Source organism: Tribolium castaneum, chromosome 3, assembly GCF_031307605.1.
Source record: "Tribolium castaneum strain GA2 chromosome 3, icTriCast1.1, whole genome shotgun sequence".
Taxonomy (NCBI): Eukaryota; Metazoa; Arthropoda; class Insecta; order Coleoptera; family Tenebrionidae; genus Tribolium; species Tribolium castaneum.
In genome coordinates this window covers 10,415,176-10,436,922 of record NC_087396.1, presented here as the reverse complement: position 1 = coordinate 10,436,922, position 21,747 = coordinate 10,415,176, and the positions used below count along the sequence as shown (strand labels likewise).

At 32.4% G+C, this 21,747-nt stretch overlaps 1 protein-coding gene and 1 non-coding gene across 4 annotated transcripts; one reads left to right on the top strand and one right to left on the bottom strand.

Annotated features, from left to right (window-relative positions):
* Positions 1-1,022: 1,022 nt before the first annotated feature.
* Positions 1,023-20,110, top strand: LOC655905 (ATPase family AAA domain-containing protein 2). Of its 3 annotated transcripts, none has more exons than XM_064355783.1 (18): positions 1,023-1,165; positions 1,595-1,677; positions 1,823-2,003; positions 2,125-2,200; positions 2,248-2,357; positions 5,065-5,715; positions 6,574-6,648; positions 6,699-6,816; positions 6,876-7,120; positions 7,172-7,320; positions 7,374-7,622; positions 11,063-11,830; positions 11,885-12,363; positions 16,086-16,264; positions 16,312-16,708; positions 16,759-16,856; positions 19,059-19,240; positions 19,285-20,110. In XM_064355783.1, exons 2-18 carry the CDS (start codon positions 1,609-1,611, stop codon positions 19,372-19,374), a joined length of 4,116 nt encoding a protein of 1,371 aa, XP_064211853.1. In that variant the 5' UTR covers positions 1,023-1,165; positions 1,595-1,608; the 3' UTR covers positions 19,375-20,110. The 3 variants fall into 3 exon arrangements, with proteins under 3 accessions (XP_064211853.1, XP_064211852.1, XP_064211854.1); XM_064355782.1 differs by having other exon boundaries at positions 2,056-2,200; XM_064355784.1 differs by lacking the exon at positions 1,595-1,677 and having other exon boundaries at positions 1,029-1,165; positions 2,056-2,200.
* Positions 12,760-16,086, bottom strand: LOC659593 (uncharacterized). The gene is made up of 2 exons (XR_010333557.1): positions 15,814-16,086; positions 12,760-15,761 (listed from the first exon to the last, which is right to left on the bottom strand). It is a non-coding gene; the product is annotated as an uncharacterized LOC659593 (transcript).
* Positions 20,111-21,747: the final 1,637 nt, after the last annotated feature.

Below are 21,747 nucleotides of genomic sequence, written 5' to 3'. Positions count from 1 at the left end.
TAAAGTTATTGATAAATAACGGATTTAGATAAATCATATATGGCAACGTTGTCTAACAGTCATGATCGCAATAGAATTTGATCAACAATAAAAATAAATTATTTTTGAAACGGTTTCCTAGGAAACAATTCCCAGTGTTGGCACATCTACACATTGTGATTTTTTTTATGAATTTTAATTTTTTTAAATTAAAAATACTGCTAAAATCTGACAGTAAATTTAAAAATAATTATTCATCGTTTTGTTAGAGAACGATTACCTGGTATGAAACATAAAAATATAAAAAAATAATGAAAACTAAAGAAGTTAACACAATAAGTTTGTAGCTCCAGATTTTTTAAAATATGACTTTAGGAATTTTTTCAACATTTTTCCCGTAATCTGCACTTGCTTCTCAATAACGTATCACTGAGTTGGTGCGCTAGTTTTTGAGCAGCCTGTATAAACAAAAAACCAAAAAAAGGCTGCTTTAACCCTCTCCCCCTTTCTCGAACTCGTCACCCAACCACGGGGACTTTTGATATATGTCTACCCATCTGTAAAGGAAGCTTTTTAAAAAAAGCTCCAACTCTCTAAGATTTTTTTCCACCGATTTGTTTAATTTGACTGGGCTAGTAATTTTATTAAAAAAAAAATAATTTGGTAAAATGCGACGTTGGCGTTTTTATAGTTTTGAAACAGCTTATACGTACCAAGAAGTATATTTATATTTTAAGTTTGTTGGATTTAAATTGTTTAGAATTTTTTCAGTTTTACGGTTGACTGTGCCGTTAATATTTAAACATACTTGGTTGGCAACGCTTCTTGGTGAAAATGTATGATAAATAAATGTTCATTTGCAGAAAAATAAAAATTGCTGTGAATTTACGTTCATAAATTACGTATTATAAGCTGCAATTATGAAACATCAATTAATAATTAATGTAGTTATCACTGGTTGTGATAACTATCATAAAATGTTTAAAAAATTGTTTTTTTATTTTTTGGATTTGAATTGTTTGGTACCTTTCCATTTTGACGATTGCCTGCTCTGCCATTTAGTAACATTTCAGCTCGTTCGTCTGGCAGCGCCGTTTGGTGAAAGACGTGAATGGCTGTGTGTTTTGTTCATTGTCCTGATTTTTAGAAGAAAAACACCTTAGAATTTAGTTTTTTAACAGAAATTGTGAGTGGAACCCTTTATATTAACACCAGAAAATGCTTAGTAAATAGTTTGAGGTTACTGATTTGCAACGTTAACCTGCCTTATATGCTTGTTGTGTGTTTTATTTGTCGTTATTTTGTGTTGGACGAGCTTTGTGTAACAACAATGTTTTGTTTTCTTGTAATTTCCCTGTATTTTTGTCGGTTTCGTGTGCGTAACGGGAGACCTAAGCCACGACTAACCTTAACGCCCTTCAAACTTCAGTTCTTGCGAATCCTTTACTAGTTTTATATCTTGGTTGCTCTTTAACACAACAATTTGTATTTGATTTTGTACTCTTTGCAAAGTTGGTTGATTTGGCTGCTTTAAGTAGGCAAAATACAGTCTCTGTGAGATGGCGTAGTCTCCCTTAGTCGGGGTAACTTTTGGGTAATTGAGTTATTGTCACAGCTGACGGTGGTGTGATGGTGAATACTCGTCGTACGGAGTCAATTGGCTCGACGCCAGACTTCAACACACAGCATCGTCCAGGGGTATGTTTGTCATACAGTTCTCACCCCTTTTTACGTACCTCTGATTCTGATAACTTTTTACTTGTACTGTCCACGTCTGAGCACCAAAATTTGCATGAGAGACAGCCTTTCAAACCCACAAACCCCTCATTGAGTATCATTGTAGAAAACAGCAGCTGCAGACTCAGACTCATCCAGTGTTAGCGAAAGTGAAGATTCTCAAAGTGAGGACGCTTCATGGGAGTCCGAAGACAAGACCAAGACCCACTCCAAGAAGGATCCGGCCTTAGGACCCGGAGTCAGAGAACTGCGAAGCAGATTTGTTTATAGCGAAAGAAAATATTCTTGTAAGTTGACTGAAAGTTTTTGGTGGCGTGGTGTTATTTGAAGGGATTTTAGCCAGCTTACGCAGTGATAATTTAAATACACGGAAACGAATAGCACTTGATGCGAGACATTCTCTTACAGTCTATTCATCAAGGAATATGCACAATGATTCAGACATGTACAATGGAAATGATTCGGATGACGACATGTATTCCCGGTTTGTAGTCAAATTGCCTTAGGCTTTTTCTAAACTTGCAATTTCAGAAAACCAAGGCGATCACGTCACTTAAGGTCGCATTTAGATAGGATTGAACGTAGGACTGCGCTGTCGCTGCGCCCCATCAGCCAAAAATGCTACGCCGACTCCATGTCCGGTAAGCCTTTAACTCAAAAAAAAAAATTGCTTATTCTTGACTAAAGTTCACAATAATAATAAGATCAACGTGCTATAACTCTCAAAAAAGACTAAAATTAACCATTTAGTGATTTTTTGACTGGTTTTATCGAAATCACTCAAAAAAGAAAAAAGATCACCATTACCACTAGTTGCCTTTGATTTTCGCTGATTCTCCAAGACTAGTCTTGGACCAAATTTCCAATCCGATTTTATTAAGGTCTTACAAAAGGAGAATTTTTTTAGTTCAAAAACTTACACACATGAATATTTACAGTGGCTTCGTTGAAATACTTTAATTTTTATCGATTCCTTGTTTTAAAACGAGTCATATTTCTTGAGATTATCTTAAATATCCCTATTTTGACCGAAATCGATGATTTTTGCACTTGTGCACGGTGTGTTTTTGAGTAATTTTGAATATCAGTGGCAGTTTTGGCTATAAATGTTCTAAAGAGCCAGAATAAGGCGATAATAATATAGTTGCAAAAGAATTACGTTTGTGGCGTAACGCTTGAAGAAGGATAAACAATACGTCAGGTTTGTACGAATTTAGTAATTTTTTGTTATTTTGAGTAATATGTCTGAAAAAACTTCAGTTTTTTAACATAAGAACGTGCTTAAATTGTTTATAATGACAAAAATGGCACGATTTTCGACGTAATTTTGCGGTTTGTTTTAGTCTAATTTTTGAAATAATGCGCAAGATGTTTGAGAAGGGAATAACTCATGTTATTGTAGACTTAATTTTTTAGTGATTTTAGAGCTAGCGTTTCTAAAATCTCTTCAGTGTTTAGTTTATAAACTCTTTAAATTGTAGCTGAAAAGTCGTCGTGTTTGGCTTAATTTTACGATTTTTTAGCTCTATTGGGTATTATTTCTTAACAAAAATAAAACTTTTCAACCTAATTTTGCGATTTATTTTTGTTTGAACTAAATAATTACGTTTGGAGTTAAAAAAACGCGCAAAATGTTTGAAGAAGGAATAATATTTATAATTAAATTTTCGCTGAAAACTGAGTGCTGAGCTCAAAAACAGTATTTCAGTATTTTTCAGTATTTTTTTTGGGCTCAATTTAGTAAAATCTCAAAAGCACATCATTTTCATATAAGTTACTGTTTTTTTGCGGCTATTTTTGAGATTTTTTTGAGAAAAACCTGAAAACTGCATAAAAAAGAAGAAACATATGGAACGTTCAGAAGCCAATGTTACAATTTCATCAAGTAACTTTAAGTAAAAATTTTGTTTTTATCTTTGTTTTTTTGTTTTGTTGTAATTTTATAAGAGAAATGTTTAAAATGCTTAATTTTTAGAATTTCCTGACTTATCCTGATTGGTTTTTGAACTTTCTAAAACGCCCAAAAGTGGCAAAAATAATACCTTACGATTTTTTAAAATTTTGATTTAGTTATCCATGACAGTTTCGCCAGCAGTGAAACGAATTGCGTAAATAACTTCACCATTGCTTTATCTGTCAATATGTTCAAAATGTTCACCGAAGAACATAAAAAAAATATCTTGGAATCTTATTTCCGTAGTGCACATCGGGTTAACGTAATTGTCATTGATAACTAGATGAAAATTTTAGAAAATTGCATAACTTTCGAAATTACAGATTTCTCGGCTTGTTTAAAAAAATTGCTTAATACAGACTGATCCAGAAATACTGACTCTGTTGAGAACATTGGACTTAAATTTTTAAGGATACCAATGGAGTACTCTTCCAGTTAACAACAATTTAACATTCTTGTGGGGTTGTACGTCAAATAATTGTCAAGAGAAATCGAATTCGGTTACAGTGTTACAAATTACGAGCACAAATACTTTCAAATGTGATGCCAACAGACTCAGTATTTCTGGATCAGTCTGTAGATGCATTTCTGGTTAAAAAACTAAATCGGTCGAATAATACTATAAGAATGTTGTCTCTACTGAATTAAGTGATTTTTGACCGTGGCTAGCGATATCTCTCAAAAAAGGACAAGTTTTTAACTCAGAAATGTTCATAAACGATTAAAAAACACAAAAATATATTAAAACGTTGATACGGATTTGTGACTTGACTTAAAACAGTAAGTAAAATTATAAATGAGGTCTTTATTTTGTGACACCGACAAGAAATGAAAATTTGTTCCAACTTTAAAAAGACAGACCACAGACATTCCTTATAAAAACATCCTCAGTGGTTACAACTTGTTTTTGATAAAAAATTCTTTTTTACATTTTTTTAATACGAAAAGTGCTTTACATTCAAATTACATTTTTTAATAATATCTATTTAAGGGTTGGGGAGCTGCTGTGGACGATTTTTTTTAAATTGTTTCACAATTTATATGGTTACACTTTGGAGATATTATGGTTTATATAATTGACTATATTTGTGAAAATTTTCAACGACTATACTCAAGTAGTTTTTGAGCGAATGTTTAATTTAAATAATAATGTTTTAAACCACTTCACCAATTGATGCACGTTCAGGCTTAGTAAAAGGCCGTGATTTCAAAATGTCCGGAGCTGCCTCCTACGACTGATACTGCCCCATCCTACCATAAATTTAGAGATTTCAAGAAAATTAATATTTTTCTTATTTACTAACAATTATAAGCAAATGCTACCAACGGAAATATTAGACAATACTAAAAAATAGTCTATTATTTTAATGACATCAATTTTTTTAAATATGTAGACACCGAACTGAGGCGCAGCAAGCGGCAGCGCAAGGTCCAATTCGAAAACATGTCGTGGCTTGCCGACGATCAGATGCACAAAATGGGTTATCCCAACTTAAATACACCTGGATATTCGGAGGAAGACAGTCGTGATGCCCCAGATGTTCGCTTAGAAGAACCCAGCAGAAGCACTCGTCATTCAAACGATGTAAATAGCGGCAAACGTAGAGAAATAAAAAGCCCCAAGTATTTATACAACTACGAAACGAATGATGTCCCTCCACGAAGACGTCGAAGCGAGATAACGTCTCGTTCGAGCGAACGCAATCAAAAAGAACTACGAAATAGGCGCGAATCGAACGATAAAGAAAACAACGAAGAAACTAACATTAATGGACGATCATCACATAGTCGGTCTTCGAAGAGGACAAGTGAGGCCGCAGGGGAGGATAGTGAGAAGAAAAGCGATGATACTGTGGAAGATGATTCCAATGACAGCAAGATACAAGAAAATGGGGTTGAAACGAATCAAGAAGGGGCCAAAGTTGAAGAAAATAAATCATCAGAGAGTGATCTCCCGAAGGTGCGGACAAGACCAAAACCGTCGAATGCCACCATCATACTGGATCGGAATTTTTCGCGGAGGCCTAAGAATCGCAAGCCCTTTGGTAAACTATAAAACAACTACGGGTTACTAAAGGTTAGGAGACGAAATGACATACCAATAAAAACTGGTAAACTTTTACCAATTTGCAATCTGCCTTCATCAATCTGCCCATCTTTTTCAAAACGCTGCGAATACGGTTACAATTGCAAGAAAAATGTTAGGAAGAAAGTTTTAAAGATCTAAGTTCTACTGAAAGCCGTTCAAGTAATGGATTCGTTTTATTTTATCGGTGGTCAAAAAACGTAAAATTAATTTAAACCGTTGAGTTATAAATATGGTGTCGCTGACTTTTTTGTAGGAAACTTAATTCTCTTTATCTTAGTTTCGTACAGTTTTCTGATATCTTCATCCGTATTCGCTGCATTTTCAAAAATCTAAGGCGAAATGTAAATTGATAGTTGATTATAATTTATCAGTAGCCTTTTTTAAATTATTGAAATGGCCGCATTCGTCCCCCTTAAGCTCTCTTATAAATATACTTTAAAAGAAATACAAAGATTATAATGTAAATAAACTTTATTCCGAACAGTTTGTATCTTTAACCGTATCCTCAGCGTTTTGAAAAATACGGGACTAAGCCCAAATTTAATTTTTTTTCTCTCATATGTCGTCAGTTTTTCTCAATCTATTAATAATGCAATGCTCAACATTTCTGTTTTTTTCAAGTAATTACTGAATTGGTTGGATTTAAAATAATTTAAAACGATTTGGCACCGAGACTTTAACGAAGCGCACTCATTTTTACTCTGCTGTACTTAATTTTTTGGGTTCAGAAAATTATGCGAATTTGTATCGCGTTTCGTCTCCTAATCTCAGTCCTCCGTAGAAACAACCATTAATTTAATAAACCAAAATTTAGATAGTTCAAGTTCCGAATCTGAGGGCGTTAAGAAGGGCTACTCGCTACGAGCTCGGCAACCGAAACCGCCCCCAAGTAATACATTGATTAATATATTAAATTTTTTCCTAATTGCGAGATTTCAGTGAAACATTCGGCGTTACATTCACACGAACTTCCCAGAAACCGGAAGCGGTTCACTCGACGAAGAAAAGTTTCATCATCGAGTTCGAGTTCTTCATCAGATGCGGACGTACGGCATAGGTTTGGGACATTGTTTTGACGCTTGCATTTAACTATTAACATATTTATTATTAACACAGTAAAACACCCAAAAATCAGCATTCCAAGAGTGAGCAAAAAATGAAATCTGGCGCCGGTGGTAGTAAAATTATACCAATCGGGCCTGAAACCTTAGACACTAAAGTTAGGTTTAGTAGTATTGGAGGTCTAGATGGCCACATCCAGTGTCTCAAAGAAATGATTCTACTGCCTATGATGTATCCCGAAGTGTTCAGACAATTCCAAATACAACCACCCAGAGGTGTTCTCTTTCATGGGCCTCCAGGTACTACTAACACTTTATTGTTAATTTTTTTTTAATGAAAATGGATTCTAGGTACTGGCAAAACTCTAATCGCGCGTGCTCTGGCTAATGAATGCAGTTTTGGTTGCCGCAAGGTGTCGTTTTTTATGCGAAAAGGAGCAGATTTGCTCAGTAAATGGATTGGTGAATCGGAAAAACAACTACGATTGCTTTTCGAACAAGTAAGTTAAGTGGTTTGTAAAGGAATGTGTCTTTTAATTTTTGTTGTGATTAGGCCGCTGAGTTACATCCTTCGATTATTTTTTTCGACGAGTTGGACGGTTTAGCTCCTGTGAGGTCTTCCAGACAGGATCAGGTTCATGCTAGTATTGTTTCAACGTTGCTTGCTTTGATGGACGGTTTGGATAATCGTGGTGAAGTAATAGTAATAGGAGCGACGAATCGGATAGATGCCATTGATCCTGCGCTCAGAAGACCAGGGAGGTTCGATCGGGAGCTGTTTTTTCCTCTTCCTGCGAAACAAGTGAGTGTCACTGTTATTTGTTATATGAATTTTATTCAATTAAAAAAATGCTGGTTATTACTTAGATAGTTCACTTCAGATTGTTTTTAGTTACTAGGAAAAATTGTAAATTTAAAGATTTAATTCTAATAAGTAAAATTAAAATAAAAATTTATTTGTTTTTACCAAAAACATATTAGCCGTTTCAAAAGTATAAAAACGTCAACGTCGCATTTTGTCTTAAAATTAGTGGTTATAAATTATTCATGTACTTCACAAAAATAATAGCTTATGTAATTTATAGTTTCAATGAGAGGTCTAATCATTAATAACTATTTTACAATTTTATTAAACTTAGATAGATTTGTTCTTAGAGTGGTAGATCTGTTACCAATTCCTATCACTAAACAACTATTTCAAAACGATTATTATACAGGGTGTCCTAGCGAGTAGGTAAAGTCAATTATTTACCTTTAAATGTTAGAACAGTATCAGTTGTTTTCCTTAAGCCGAAATTAGCTACAATATAGTGGCGCTCAGCTCGGTTTGCGTGTGCGTCATCAATTTTCTTTTTTTCATTACCAACACAAAACTGGAAAAAAACGACAAACGTATATTTAAGGGTGGTATCCTTCAACATTAATTTACTTACGTACCGGGTGATTATTAATGAATGTGATTGTGCCAGAAATGTGAGATGACGCACACGCAAAGCGAACCGACCTACAAACAAAGTAATGTTTTTTTTTTATTGGAACACCCCTATATACTTTGCATTTTTGGATTTTGCTTTTAAAACTAATAATTTTGATCTAATAGTAGGATTCAGAAAATAATTTTTAAAACTGAAAAAAATCTAGTCCTTTTTTCAGATTTTTTTTCTGAATTAAATAAAGCAGTGACCCATTTGAAAAGACTTTCCCTCCTAGAGCCCGAATGGAAGAATCCATCATGTAAAATAGTTTCGAAAATGTTACTTAAAACGGCTGTAAATCACTGCGGAAAATGGCTAAAATTTAATTGTTTTTGCCCCCTTAATCATAGCCTGGAATATATTTTTTTAAGCAACCCATTTATATTTGTTAAAAATTAAGTTTTATCCGATAAGCAGATACGTCCAGGACGACCTTAATTCGGGTCTAAGACTAAAATTTCACTGGTCGATTTTGCTTAGTTTTTGAAATATTTTTATTTTTTAACAAAAACACCCTTTCTTAAAAATATATTTCTCAAATACGAGGATGCCTGGAAAAGTGGGACTTTCACCACTTTAAACAAAATTGTTGAACTTAAATCGGCACCTTATTATGAAGTTGAATAACTTGAAAAATTTAAATGGAACCCATACTATAACCATAACATCATTTGTTCGAGTTTATATGGGGATTTAAAAATTTGCCATAACTATTAAAATTTTAATTATTTTATTGTAAAAAATGACGAATAATGGTCTAATAAGGGGCGGTCTAATAATAGTATATTATATTATAAGTGATAGAAATGCATCATTATATTCTCTTTCAAGCGAAATAGTGAAGATTGACTAAAGTAATATTTTACAGTTGGGGACAGAAAATGATTAGTCTGCAGTAAAATGCAAATTGGAGTTTTTTCGGGCTTGCTTCGGCTTAGGCTCATGGCAACATCTGTTTTGAAAAGTATGACGAAGTGAGCAGTAAACATCTTAACCCGAAGAAACCCTAATTTGCGTTTTACTGCAGATTAATTATTTTCTGTCCCCAACTGTAAAATATTACTTTAGTCAATCTTCACTATTTCGCTTGGAAGTGAATGTGCGAGTGAGAATTTTGACCCATCAGTGCGCTTGCGCACGAGTGGGACACTTCTCCCGAGCTTTATAATGGCATTTGGATCACGTGTGATATACGACATTTTATTTTATCTTACACCATTTACATTATACCATTGATTTCTCTCATCAAAAACAATGGTATAATGTACCTAAAAACCTGCACCTGTAAGATAAAAAAATATGTCCTTTAAGTTTGAACATTCTTCTTTAAAATGGTGTATAAAAACGTGTAAAAATAGGTGTACTTTACGGCGGCGTTGCCATTTTTTGTTTCTGATTTCAACCAAAGGTTTTGTGATTTTTTTATCGAAAATAATGTTCTGTCTAGCTCTATCTAGCTGCTCTTAAGAGCCTATTCGCGACTTTTGACACACCCGCTAAGTACTTATTATTTTCATCGTAGAGTAAATAGTTTTTGCAAAAAACGCCACACTTTTGCCGGACTCTCTTTTGAAAACAACGAAGTTAACAATAACTTTATGAGTAAATCCTTGTCTGGTCACAGTTTATACAGACTGATCCAGAAATACTGAGTCTGTTGGCAACACATTTGAAAGTATTTGTGCTCGTAATTAGCAACACTGCAACCAAATTCGATTTTTTTTGACAATCATCTGACGTACAACCCCACAAGAATCTTAAAATGTTGTTAACTGGACGCGTACTCCATTGGTATTCTTAAAAATTTGAGTCCAGTGTTGCCAACAGACTCAGTATTTCTGGATCAGTCTGTACTATACTGATATTTATTTCCATAAAAAACTTATATCCAAATTACGAAGTACATCTTTTTTGAAGAAACTATACCTAATGTCCAAGAATCCATTAGAAATAGGTAAACTTGGAGATGAGAGAAAATGCTTTTGTAATTATAATTGTTTATTACCACCACGGATGATCTTGTATCTATCTACCTATTTAAAATAATGAAATGGCAGTTCCGCAGCAAATTCATATTGTTCGACAGAAGGCATTTATGAAGGGAATACCTTTACGCGTATTCTCACTTTTGAAAAGTGTTATGTTTTGCTGTAGATTGTAGAATCTTAGTTATACAAAAAAACTATAAAATTTATAAAATTATGCTTTTTCATCCAGCGAAAACTACGTTCGAAAATTTTATTTTTCTATGATATTTTAAGATAATTTTTTAATACATATTAGGTGTTTCAAAACTTTAAAACACTAACGTTGCATTTTACCGATTTGTTTTTATAAATAAGATGGATAAAATTATAAAATATTTATTAATAAAATCTCTCATTGAAAGTATAAATTACTTAATTGAGCTATTATTTTAAGTACATGAATAATTTATAACACCTAATTTTGGGGTAAAATGCGACTTTTTCCTTTTGATCATTTTGAAACAGCTAAGACATAGATATGTTTAGGAAACACAAGTGAGGTGATACTCAGATTATATGAAAATTGATATTCACATTTTGAATATTTATCAAGAGTTTATCGCTATACTACATTTTTATAACTTTATATGGTGGTGTCATTTTTCTTAATTTTTAAAATTCCATTGTTTCCACATTTATCAGAGTAGTAGATAATTGACTTTGTTTTTCATGCCATACTAGTTTTTTTATTAATTATTTTTTTTTGTGTTTCAAAGCGTTGATTCGACATGTTTTTTTAGGAACGTGAGTCCATTTTGAAGGTGCACGTCTCGCAGTGGTCCTCTCCGCCAAGTGAGGAGCTTTTATCTTACTTGGCAGAAACGGCGGTCGGCTATTGCGGCTCCGACTTGCGTGCTTTGTGTTCGGAAGCCGTTATACAAGGGTTCAGACGAACATATCCTCAAGTTTACAATGCAGACTATCGACTGATGTTAAATCCGGAGAACGTTAAAGTCGAAAAGATCGATTTTTTAAGAGCCAAATCTCTCCTAGTACCTGCCTCGCATCGGGTCACTCAAGGCCTAGGACGCAAACTGTTGGTAATCCTAGAACCATTGTTGAGTGAAGCCGTTAAAAACGTTTTCAAAATGCTTGAACAAACGTTTCCGCATGCTTTAAACCCTGCTCTCTCCAAAGTTAAATTATCTCCGAATTTACGACCAGCTCAGCTTCTCCTCTTGGGAGAAACGCCCGACTGTGGTCAAACTTCACATCTGGCGCCTGCGATATTGTACAAAATGGAACATATCCATGCCTACATTCTCGATCTAGCGACTTTGTATAGAGAAACGGGTCGTTCAGCTGAAGAAACGTGCATTCAAGTGTTTAATGAGGCGCGACGAAACGTTCCAAGTGTGATCTACATTCCAAACATTGATAATTGGTGGGCTTTGGTTAGCGAAACAGTGAAGGCGATTTTGGATGCGCAATTGTCGCAAATGGATCCGAATATTCCCATTTTGTTACTAGCAACGGCCGAGACAACCTACGATAATCTACCAGACGAAGTCAGTTATTTTTCCCTTGATCTACATAAAATATATAAATAAATAAAATTTTAGATTCAAAATATTTTCTCCCGCTACCGGAAGGAAGTTTACCAACTGGATTTGCCAAACGATGCAAGTCGTGAAGCATTTTTCAAACCATTGTTGATCGATTCGTGTTTGAAGCCACACAGACCGCCGAGGAAAAGGCCCAAGACACCGCCACCTCTTCCGAGAGCTCGCACCCCTCCACCTACGCCTCTAACCGAAGAACAGTCGAAAAAATTATACGAACAAGAGGAACACACTCTCAGGGAGCTTAGGATATTTTTAAGAGATATTTGTAAAAAGTTAGCCAATAACAAATTGTTCTATATGTTCACCAAACCAGTCGACACTAAAGAAGTGCCTGATTATCCCACCATTATCAAACAGCCCATGGATCTGGAGACGATGATGACCAAAGTCGATTTTCACCGATACGAATGTGCCAAAGATTTTCTAAAGGATATCGAGCTTATCGTTCACAACGCCCTCGAGTATAATCCAGCCAAGTAAGTTTTTCTTTTAAGACCCGTGAATTTTGTCAATAAAAAAAATGAAAAAAAAACACAAGAAAAAGGTTTGTCCTGCTTCATATGGAATAAGTGGAAAGAATTAAATAACTCTACACAAAAAATCATTTCAAATCTCATTGTAGCAACATTTTCGTTGTACACCATAAAATTTTACAACAGATTATGGTTGTTTAAGATAAGCAACCTTTACAATAAGATATTTTGACAAGGGTGACCCGAAAATATTTACGATGCCGATCGGTTCGTCTTGTAAACAATAAAACAGTGTGTTCTTCGATTCCACATATTAAAAGATGCCCCGCATTTAAAACGACTTCACCGTCAAGAAAACACCGACTACCAGGACCTGAATTTAATTAAATACAGTCGACAAACATTAAAACACTTTGTCTATATTAAAGCAAACCCAAACAAAACAACAACAAAAACTTCACTAAAACACAAGTTTCACTAAAACACAAACGTACAGGTTGTTATTAGCAGAAAATTTCCCTTTTCGACTACTGAAACAATAGTAATTTTTTTTAATGTTTAATGTTAAATATCTTTTGAATAATCAGCAAAAGTCACTTAACTGTTAATGTTTTTAAAAAGACAATTTAAAGGTCTTTTAGATGCAAAAATAAAAAATTGGGTGTTCTATTTAAAATTTTGAAGTTAATCAACTTGCAACAGACCTCTTCTTTTTGTATCTCCTTGATTGCAGTAAGCTAATAAAAATTATAATTCCTTTCAGCTTGAACATCCTTTTTTAAAGTGGTGAAAGTTCTACTTTTCTGAGATTCTTAGTTTTTATGTAATGATTTTTTAAAAAAAGCGTGTTTTTGGCAAAAAAATTAAGTTGTTACAAAAACTACACTGAATCGACCAATACAAGTTTACATTAAAATCATCACTATTAAAAGCTCTGTCCAAAAATGCAATAAAGTTTAGGGTATTCCATTTGAAAAACATAACTTCAGTATTTTTTAATATTGAAATACCCTGTATATATTCTGCAATATTTTAGAAACATGCAGTAAAAACAGCTATCATCAAAAAAAAGAAAAAATCAATATCTTTAATAACATACAAGTTATGGAGCTCTTTAGAATATTTTCGGACGTTTTGACCGCATAAAGGCTCATATTGCGAAATATAATTTCTACTATTATTATTATTTTAAATATATACTTTTAATTATTTTTTGACGATTATAAAAACTAAAAACAACTTTCAATTTAATTTGTTTTACTTTTAGCCACTTTTAGTTAATTAATCAATAGTAGTAATTTTCTACTTAACAAATACCAGCACTAATTTTTGCTGTAAAAATTGTTGTGTATAAGTTTTTTTTAATTTGATGTATGTGGAACCAAACGACCAAGTTCATACAAAACGGGTATTCTAAGTAACTTTTTAGTTAGTTATGGCTTTTTAAATAAAACAAAACAGATATAGAACAGTACACATTGTATTTGTACCAAAAAAGTAGTATTATCCAAATAGGGAAAAGAAAAATATGGGTACAAATTTAAAATAAGGAAGTTGAGTATAGTCTAAAATATGCTATGATATTTAGAAAAATTTTAAAGCATCAGCTTAGACTACGTTAAACGCTATGTATAAACGCCTGTATAAATGTCGATTTTTTTCTATTGTGACATTTGTGGCATACAAAAAAAATTCGTTCGCCGAAAACTCGCTGAATTAAATTTTTTTAGGTAATTTTCAGCGACTCACCAAATACCAAAATAAGTCTGAAAGAGGTTAGTGCAGCAGATTCAGAGTATTTAGAGTTCTTTTTAAGTAAGAAAAATTTCTAGAAATTTCCTGTAAAAAAGGAAATAAACATCGAAATATTTATTACATGTAAATTGCGTTATTTCACCCAGTTTCAAGTGGTTTCAGCTCGAAGAAAAATAACTAATAATTCGTAAATTTAATTTGTAATTTGTAAAAAACTGAAAATTTAATTTTTTTAGCATGACACAGATTCTGCCCTCTCACATGTAAACCATTTTTGCTCTAATCCTGTAGAAATGCACTAGATAACGCAATGGTTTACCAATGTTATCCTAGGAGGACAGTGATAAAACTACTGGTTTCAGTTGCATTTTCGTATTTAATTTAAGAGCCGAGTTATTGATAAATAATTGTTCATAATTATAACAATTGTTTATTGTTTATAAATCATTAAAGTGAATAATATTGTCACAGAAATTACATGTGTATGCAAAATTTTAGTTCGTCCGGAAATATGAAACAGACAAACGACAAAACAAATTAAATAAAAGTTTTGAAAAAATAAAATCGACCTGTTCGATGACCCATGACATGACCCATATAACCCACAACAGCGATATGAATTTTATGCATTACTTTTGGTTCTGTTTGTATAATTTTTATAACTTATTTGTTTCTTAAGACAATGCTATGGCTATCTTCTAGATTATTTTAATGTAAGCACAATATGTTCGCCGAGAGCTCCTAGAATTATACATCATTATTGTAGACAGTTTTCAGGGACTCACCGATTACCAAAATAAATTTATAACACGTTAAGTTAAGCAAATTCTGAGTATTATAGCCAGAAATTTTTTTTCAAAGAATCTCCCCTAAAAAATCCAAACATCGCTAAATTAAGTATAAATTGTGCAATTTCAAGTCAATTAACTCGAAGAGAAGAAACTTATTAGTTTATTATTAACTTAATTATAAACTTAATTTTAAATTTATTAAATTATTATTCTTAAAAGCAATTATCTGTACTGTATAACATATTGTGGATAAAACTCATTGTCCTCAAATTTAACAAAAATAGTTTCTTTATCGTTAGTGGCGGTATCAAACGGTTCGGGGAGAACCTCGTAAGAGGCCTTCCCCTTGACCCTGTCCCCGACCAGCACTTTAGCAAGAAACATAACATTGTCTCCGAACGTATATTCATGTGCATACGAGACGTCAGAAGTAAAATAAACACCTTTCCCAAAGACTGTTCCTTTAGAAGTCCCACTTCTTCGCCAGTCAAAATTAAATTTGCAGATGCTATCAACAAAAGCATTCCTTGTTCCATGAAATAAAGTTTTCTCAACTAAATGGCCACATTTGTCCCACATTTGCTTCTTTTTTAATAAATAACAACCAACCAAGTAGGGGTTTTCTACACGCTCTAATTTACTGATCATTAAGTTTCCAGCTGTTCGTTCAAATAATTGTTGCACGTAGTTGTATTCGTCTGAATTTTCATGAACGATGTTTAATGCGTAAGGATTGTGGTTATTAGACAACCAGTATTTTGTCATGGGGTCGCCGAGGATTTTTTCCAACAGGGCCGAATTTTCTTCCGATTTTTCGCAAAGTGAATTAGACGGTTGCAAACTCATTATAATTGACTGCAAAAGAATAATTATTGTAAACTGTTCTTGACCTATTTATTTAACTAACCTTCAAAGTATTTGGATGCACTGAATATTTATTTGTATCAAATTTATACTGATTAGTAAGATGAGAGGACAAGTTTTTCAATACTGATTAATTTATTATTTCTTTAATTACATTTTAATTGCCTAAAAACGGAATTAAAAATTGTAAATAATTTGTCACACTTGACCTTGACTGCACACAAATGATTTTGACGAGACGCGAACTTTTTAAACACACCAAAAACCTTACAAAAAATATGGTTCTATGCATTAAAAATGAGCGTCTTTTTTTAGAACATCGGCAGACAAGCAAATAAGACATAGAGCTTGCTCGCTTCGCGATTACGCCTACACTTTAATCAAAAATGAGATGGACAGCGATTTCGAAGATAAGTGTCAAGACATCGCCTTAAAAAGACAAGTCAGAAAAGCCAGCGTTCAGAAATACCTACCAGCATACATTCAAACCCCAGGTTTGTCTCAATTAAGTGTGTCCCCATTTGAAATTGTTTATTTTTAGAGGATTTTAATCTCGTTGCAAAATCGGAAGAACCAGCCGATAAAAACACTGAAGAAACTGAGCAAACAAATCCAAGTCAAGAAGTCAAAGTACCCGAGAAACCAAAGACCGAAGAAAAACTTAATGAGAGTACGAGTAGTACGACTAAGCTTAACACTTCGAAAAAACGGAGGTCTCAAAACAGTTGGCAAAGGGGCTATGTGAAGAAAAGGAAGCGGACGAGTAAAACGTCAGAATGTTTGCAGCAAGATTGTGAAAAAAAAGATTCATCGGATGATTCTAAGGATGTTAATGTTACGTCTGAACCTGAAGATGTGCCCGCTGAAACTGTTGAAAGTACGGCGCCGTTGACCATTAATTGTAATGAATCGCCCCAGAAAGAGAACGCAGAATTGCAGTGAGTTGGTTTTAAAATGTAAAAAATGAAAATTTTTGGCTTGGTTTTAGGTCGCCTAGGAGGAGGTTGAGTGATCTCATGAGTCCGTCTGAATTATTAGAAAATCCTTTAGAATTTGATGATATCGACCAAGCCCTCAATGAAAATGGTAAATTCACTACCCAACAAAAATATTTATATTTTCAGGTTCCCAGTAGCTAAATCTTGCTAATTTAGGATTAGGATAAAATAATATGGCCATGAAAATTTTTATTAGCTTATGTTAAGATACGCAACAGCCCAATAATAATTACTTCAATATTTTTATAATAATAATAATAATAATAATAGGCCATTATTGAAAAAAATAAAATAACATACAAACTCTGTGGGGCCAGCCAAAAGCCACTCAACTCATTCTTTAAAATAATAAAAAAATATAAAATTAAACGAAAGAGATACTAAAATAAATATAGAAGAGAACAAAAAAATATGGAAAAACTTTACGTTTAAGGAAAAAATATAAAGATACATCCTCATTTTTAACGGATTTATTAATACAAAATAGTTTAGTAAAATTGGCACCATTGTCAGTACTTGAATATTTTTACAATGTAGCCAGATCAATTTTTATACTTTGTGGAGACAAAAATAACAAATTTTAAAATTAAGGGCCGGTTTATAGAAGCGTCATTAATTTAATTTGCATTAAATACGTGACTAACTGATCACGTAACCAAACTGAAGGAATTTGGTTGGTCCATTCGCATTGTTAACTTTTAACAAGGAATTAAAATTTAATGATACTTTCTATAAATCGGCCGTAATGTTGATGATTATTACAAATAATTTTCAGTTTTGTTGAGGTGAAAGAGTAGAGAACTGTCTTTTTTGGTTATATAACGATTAAAAATATTTTAAGAAGTTAAGAGAAAAAATCCACTTTACTTTTTAATATTGGTAAGAATAATTGAGAAGAATTTTTTTATTATTGTTCTAGAGGTTGTTGGAACGTGTGTTGTACAACTAATGAAAAAACTTTAAACTATAAAAGTAGTACTCAATTAAAATTATTAATTAAATAATTAAAATTATTAATTAAATATAAATAAGTTGAAGAAATAATTAGAGTTGGGCATAATCAGATTATAAAGTAATTACAGATTAATCTAATTGCAATGGAATCTGATTACTTTGTACTTAATTACATTACATCAGATTATTTTGGAAAATAATCTCCTAACGCCCGGTATTTCAGTGCACGGTTAAATTCATTGGTAACTAACAGAATACTAAATTGCTAATTACAAATTAATGGTAAATCTTACCCAAGATTTTAACTCTGAATGCGTATTTCAGTGCTTCAGTTGAAATTGAGTTAAATTCCCAGCTTTCTGACAACAACGCGCGTTAGGATTTCCATTATAATTCCATTATAATACAAAAATTCGTCATCTTTGAAGTTATGACCATGAAAATTGGTATTTGGGGTTTCGATATAAAATGAAGCAACAAGTGTTTTTTTAAATTCCACCCTTGAGGGGGTTAAATATAAAAATCCGTTATTTTTAATTGTTTATTCATAAAGATTTGTATTTGTATTACTTTCGCTTAAAACTGAAGAGTCGTGTTTCAGAATGAAAAGAAATTTCTCTTAACCTCCTTTGAGGTGGAACTTCTAAAAAACAATGCAGCTTCAGAAATGACGCATTTTTATATTGAACACCCGTAGGGGTGGAATTTGCAGAAATCCTGAAATATGCGTTTTTTATCTTTAACCAAAAGCCCAAATACCATGAGTATGACAGATATTCCTATTTAATAAAAATACTAAATTACAATGTAATTGAATACAAAGTATTTAAATTAGATTTTTAACTGTAATTAGTTACACATTAATCCATTACATTGAGTATAACTGTGAATGAACATTACTTTAGTAATTTGTTACAAGTATAGGAATTACAAATTACATGGTTACTTGTAATCATTAATTAGATTATGTTTTACCCAACACTAGAAATAATCTCAAATTCAAATATTAATAACAACAAAGTTGTCGACTTCATTAACACAATTTCGTGCCATTCTAATCTAAAAACAAAACTTGGAAATGATTTTTTTGATAAATTACATGTTTGAAACTTAATGTAAAAGGTCAAGCAGAGAATCAAACTGGGAATAATTCCCCGTAAACCGCCGTAGTAAGATTTAATTACCCAAGTAGTTTCAGTATCTTGAATAAGAGCTAATGGGAACTGTTTAAGGTAATTTTTGGTGTTTATCTGGACGAAATAATATTTTTAAGCCTGAAACATTTTCGTTATTGCGTTGTATTATAGTCTAAAATTATTTTTTTAATGATTTGTAGTTGAAGAACCAGTGAATAGGCCACCGGTTGAGTGCTCGCAAAAGGAGCTGGAGAAGATTTTGGAGCAGACGGTGCAAATTACAAGCGGGTGTTCGTTGCAGCCGCTTCTAGATTTATATAATCAGCTCAGTAGGATAGTGAAGAAATTCTCCAACACTCATCTTCGAACCGACTTACCAAAGGTGACCAGTTTCAATGTAGTTTCAAATTTAATTTTTCTTTGTAGGAATTAGGCGTTGAGTTGAATAGGTTCAAGAATGAAGCCAGTTTGGAGACAGTTAGTGAGAGGAGTCCTTCGTCGGATCAATCCACGTAACGTAACATTTATTATTATATCATGAGCAACACTGCCACGGATTTTTAAATAAGTTTTAAATTATTTACCAGTATTTTTACTTTGTTCTGTAATAAGCCAACGGTCTTATTTAATGGCGTGGTTACTTATTAAGTTGGTCCCTACAACCAAAGAGGAGATGGTATAAATAATTGCACTGCCATGGGGTAAGGCTGAATAATTTGTTATTTAATAAGGACTACTTAATGTCAGCGTATGTGCATGTGCCTTCTTAAGGTGAAGTGTCCACGAAACGATTTCGCGTTTAATGTTTTCTTCCCATGTGGTATCTTCTTAGATTGTGATTTATATTAGTAGGCAGTTGATGAGAAAAAATGCAATGTCGTACAAGAACACGTGGGAAGCGGTTGTTTTAGATGCCCAATTTTTTAAACTTACTGTTTAATGTATAGAAAATATTTTATTATTCAGTTTTCTACTTTATAAGGTACTCACGTCTTTTTGAATTAACGATTTATTTTTTACTCCAGAAATTTTGGATGAAAGTGAGTGAAATTATGAAGTTTTAAAGTAAATGTGTTTTGAAAATCAATCTGTTACCGAAAACTTTTCATTTTTCTTGAATTAACTTTTTGTTTGTCTCAGGCATTTTTCAAAAATGCTAAATTCCGTAATAATATTTTTTTTATTAGCCAATGTCTTAATTGTTTATCTGCATTAAAATTAAACTTTGTTTATAATAAATTAGTAAAAAAAATGTGTTTTTTTAATGCACCTCTCTTTCCAAGTATCCAACTATTATAATTGACAAGTGAAAAGGTGTATGTAATTGAAGAAGATTTGCATATGGAAATTTGCCCAGAACGTTTACAGTCAGTAGTTACCTTTTTCTTCCAAAAAAATTTGATTAATTTAGTTTAAACAACACAACATGTGTTGTTTAAACTCTTATAGTCCTTTAACAGTTAAAACATTTGACAAAACTTAAACCAAATTATAAGTATTCCAAGTAATTCAAAAATGATGTACAATACAAGCTTATGTTTTTTTTAATGAGACATCATTTTTGGATGTGCCCTTTAACAACTATAAAATTAATATTCTCCAGGTAGACTTTTTTTTAACAAAAACAGTTTCTAACATAAGCTGCTTATTAAACAAGAATATTAATAGTATTTTTGGGCTGTTTGATACGACAGGATTTTATACGGGGTGTTCTACAAGTCTATATGTATTTATTATTTATTATATCTCAAAACTAAAAAACAAGGAAGCAGTGTTTACTATTGGATGCTTTATTCCAAGGAGGTTATTATCATTCTCTATGCATGTGATTTTTTTTCAGAATTTTTCCACAATTCCTTTCTTTTAGTAGTTATAACATACATAGTATACAGGATGATTCAAAAGTGACGAACGTACTCTTGTTATGGTGAATTGGGGATAAAATTTAAGCACAAAAATGAAGTCAGATTTTTTTTTCAAGCAATTTAATTTTGATATATTTTTAAATTTCTTTTCCGTAGCAAACGGTATCGATTTTTGCTTTCCTATGATGTCGAAGTTAATTTAATTTTTTAATTGTTTTGACATTAATTATTGAATTTTTTCAACAGGTATTTATTTAAAGTTTCATAAGCTGTCGTTTCCGCTAACTAAAGTCAAAAGAAATATGATCTGAAGCACCAAAAACTCAACTTAAAAATTTAACTTTGAAGAGCTATACAAGTGACCCAGGGGTGTGTAATCGGTCTACAACTATTTTGCTATTTAAAATATTGCCATGCCGTTTTCATTATACGATAGATCAACCTAGAAAACTAAAAATATTGTTATTATACACAGGGTGTTGTTGTATACAGGATGGTGAACCACAGTTATATTTTTTAAATGGAACACCTATATATTTTTGCATAATTAGATTCTACACAAAAATAATGTAACTTTATACAAACTATTATAGGTCTATCTCTTCGTTTCGGAATTATTCAACTTTTTGTTATAAAAAAGACCAATTTTTGAAAAATCTACGAAATCGCCAACGAATATTTTCTGACAATTTTTTCACAGAAAAACTCAGAATATTTTGCAGTTTTAGCAAATAGTCGACTTTTACTTGAAATACGCAGTTAATATACAGGGTGTGTCAGAACGCAAAAAATTGAATAACAATTTTTTTCAAATGGAACACTATTTTTTGCTGCGTTTTGAAAAATACGGAACGAAGCGAAAACTTTGAATTCTAAATATATTTTTCTCATGTTTTTTATCTCAATTTTTCTTTTAGTCTGTTAAGAATGCAAAGTTTTTTTTCCAAGTGAACTGGTTGTAATTAATTAAATTAAAATGATTTGGCACCAAGTCAGTATAACGAAACGATCTCGTTTTTACTCT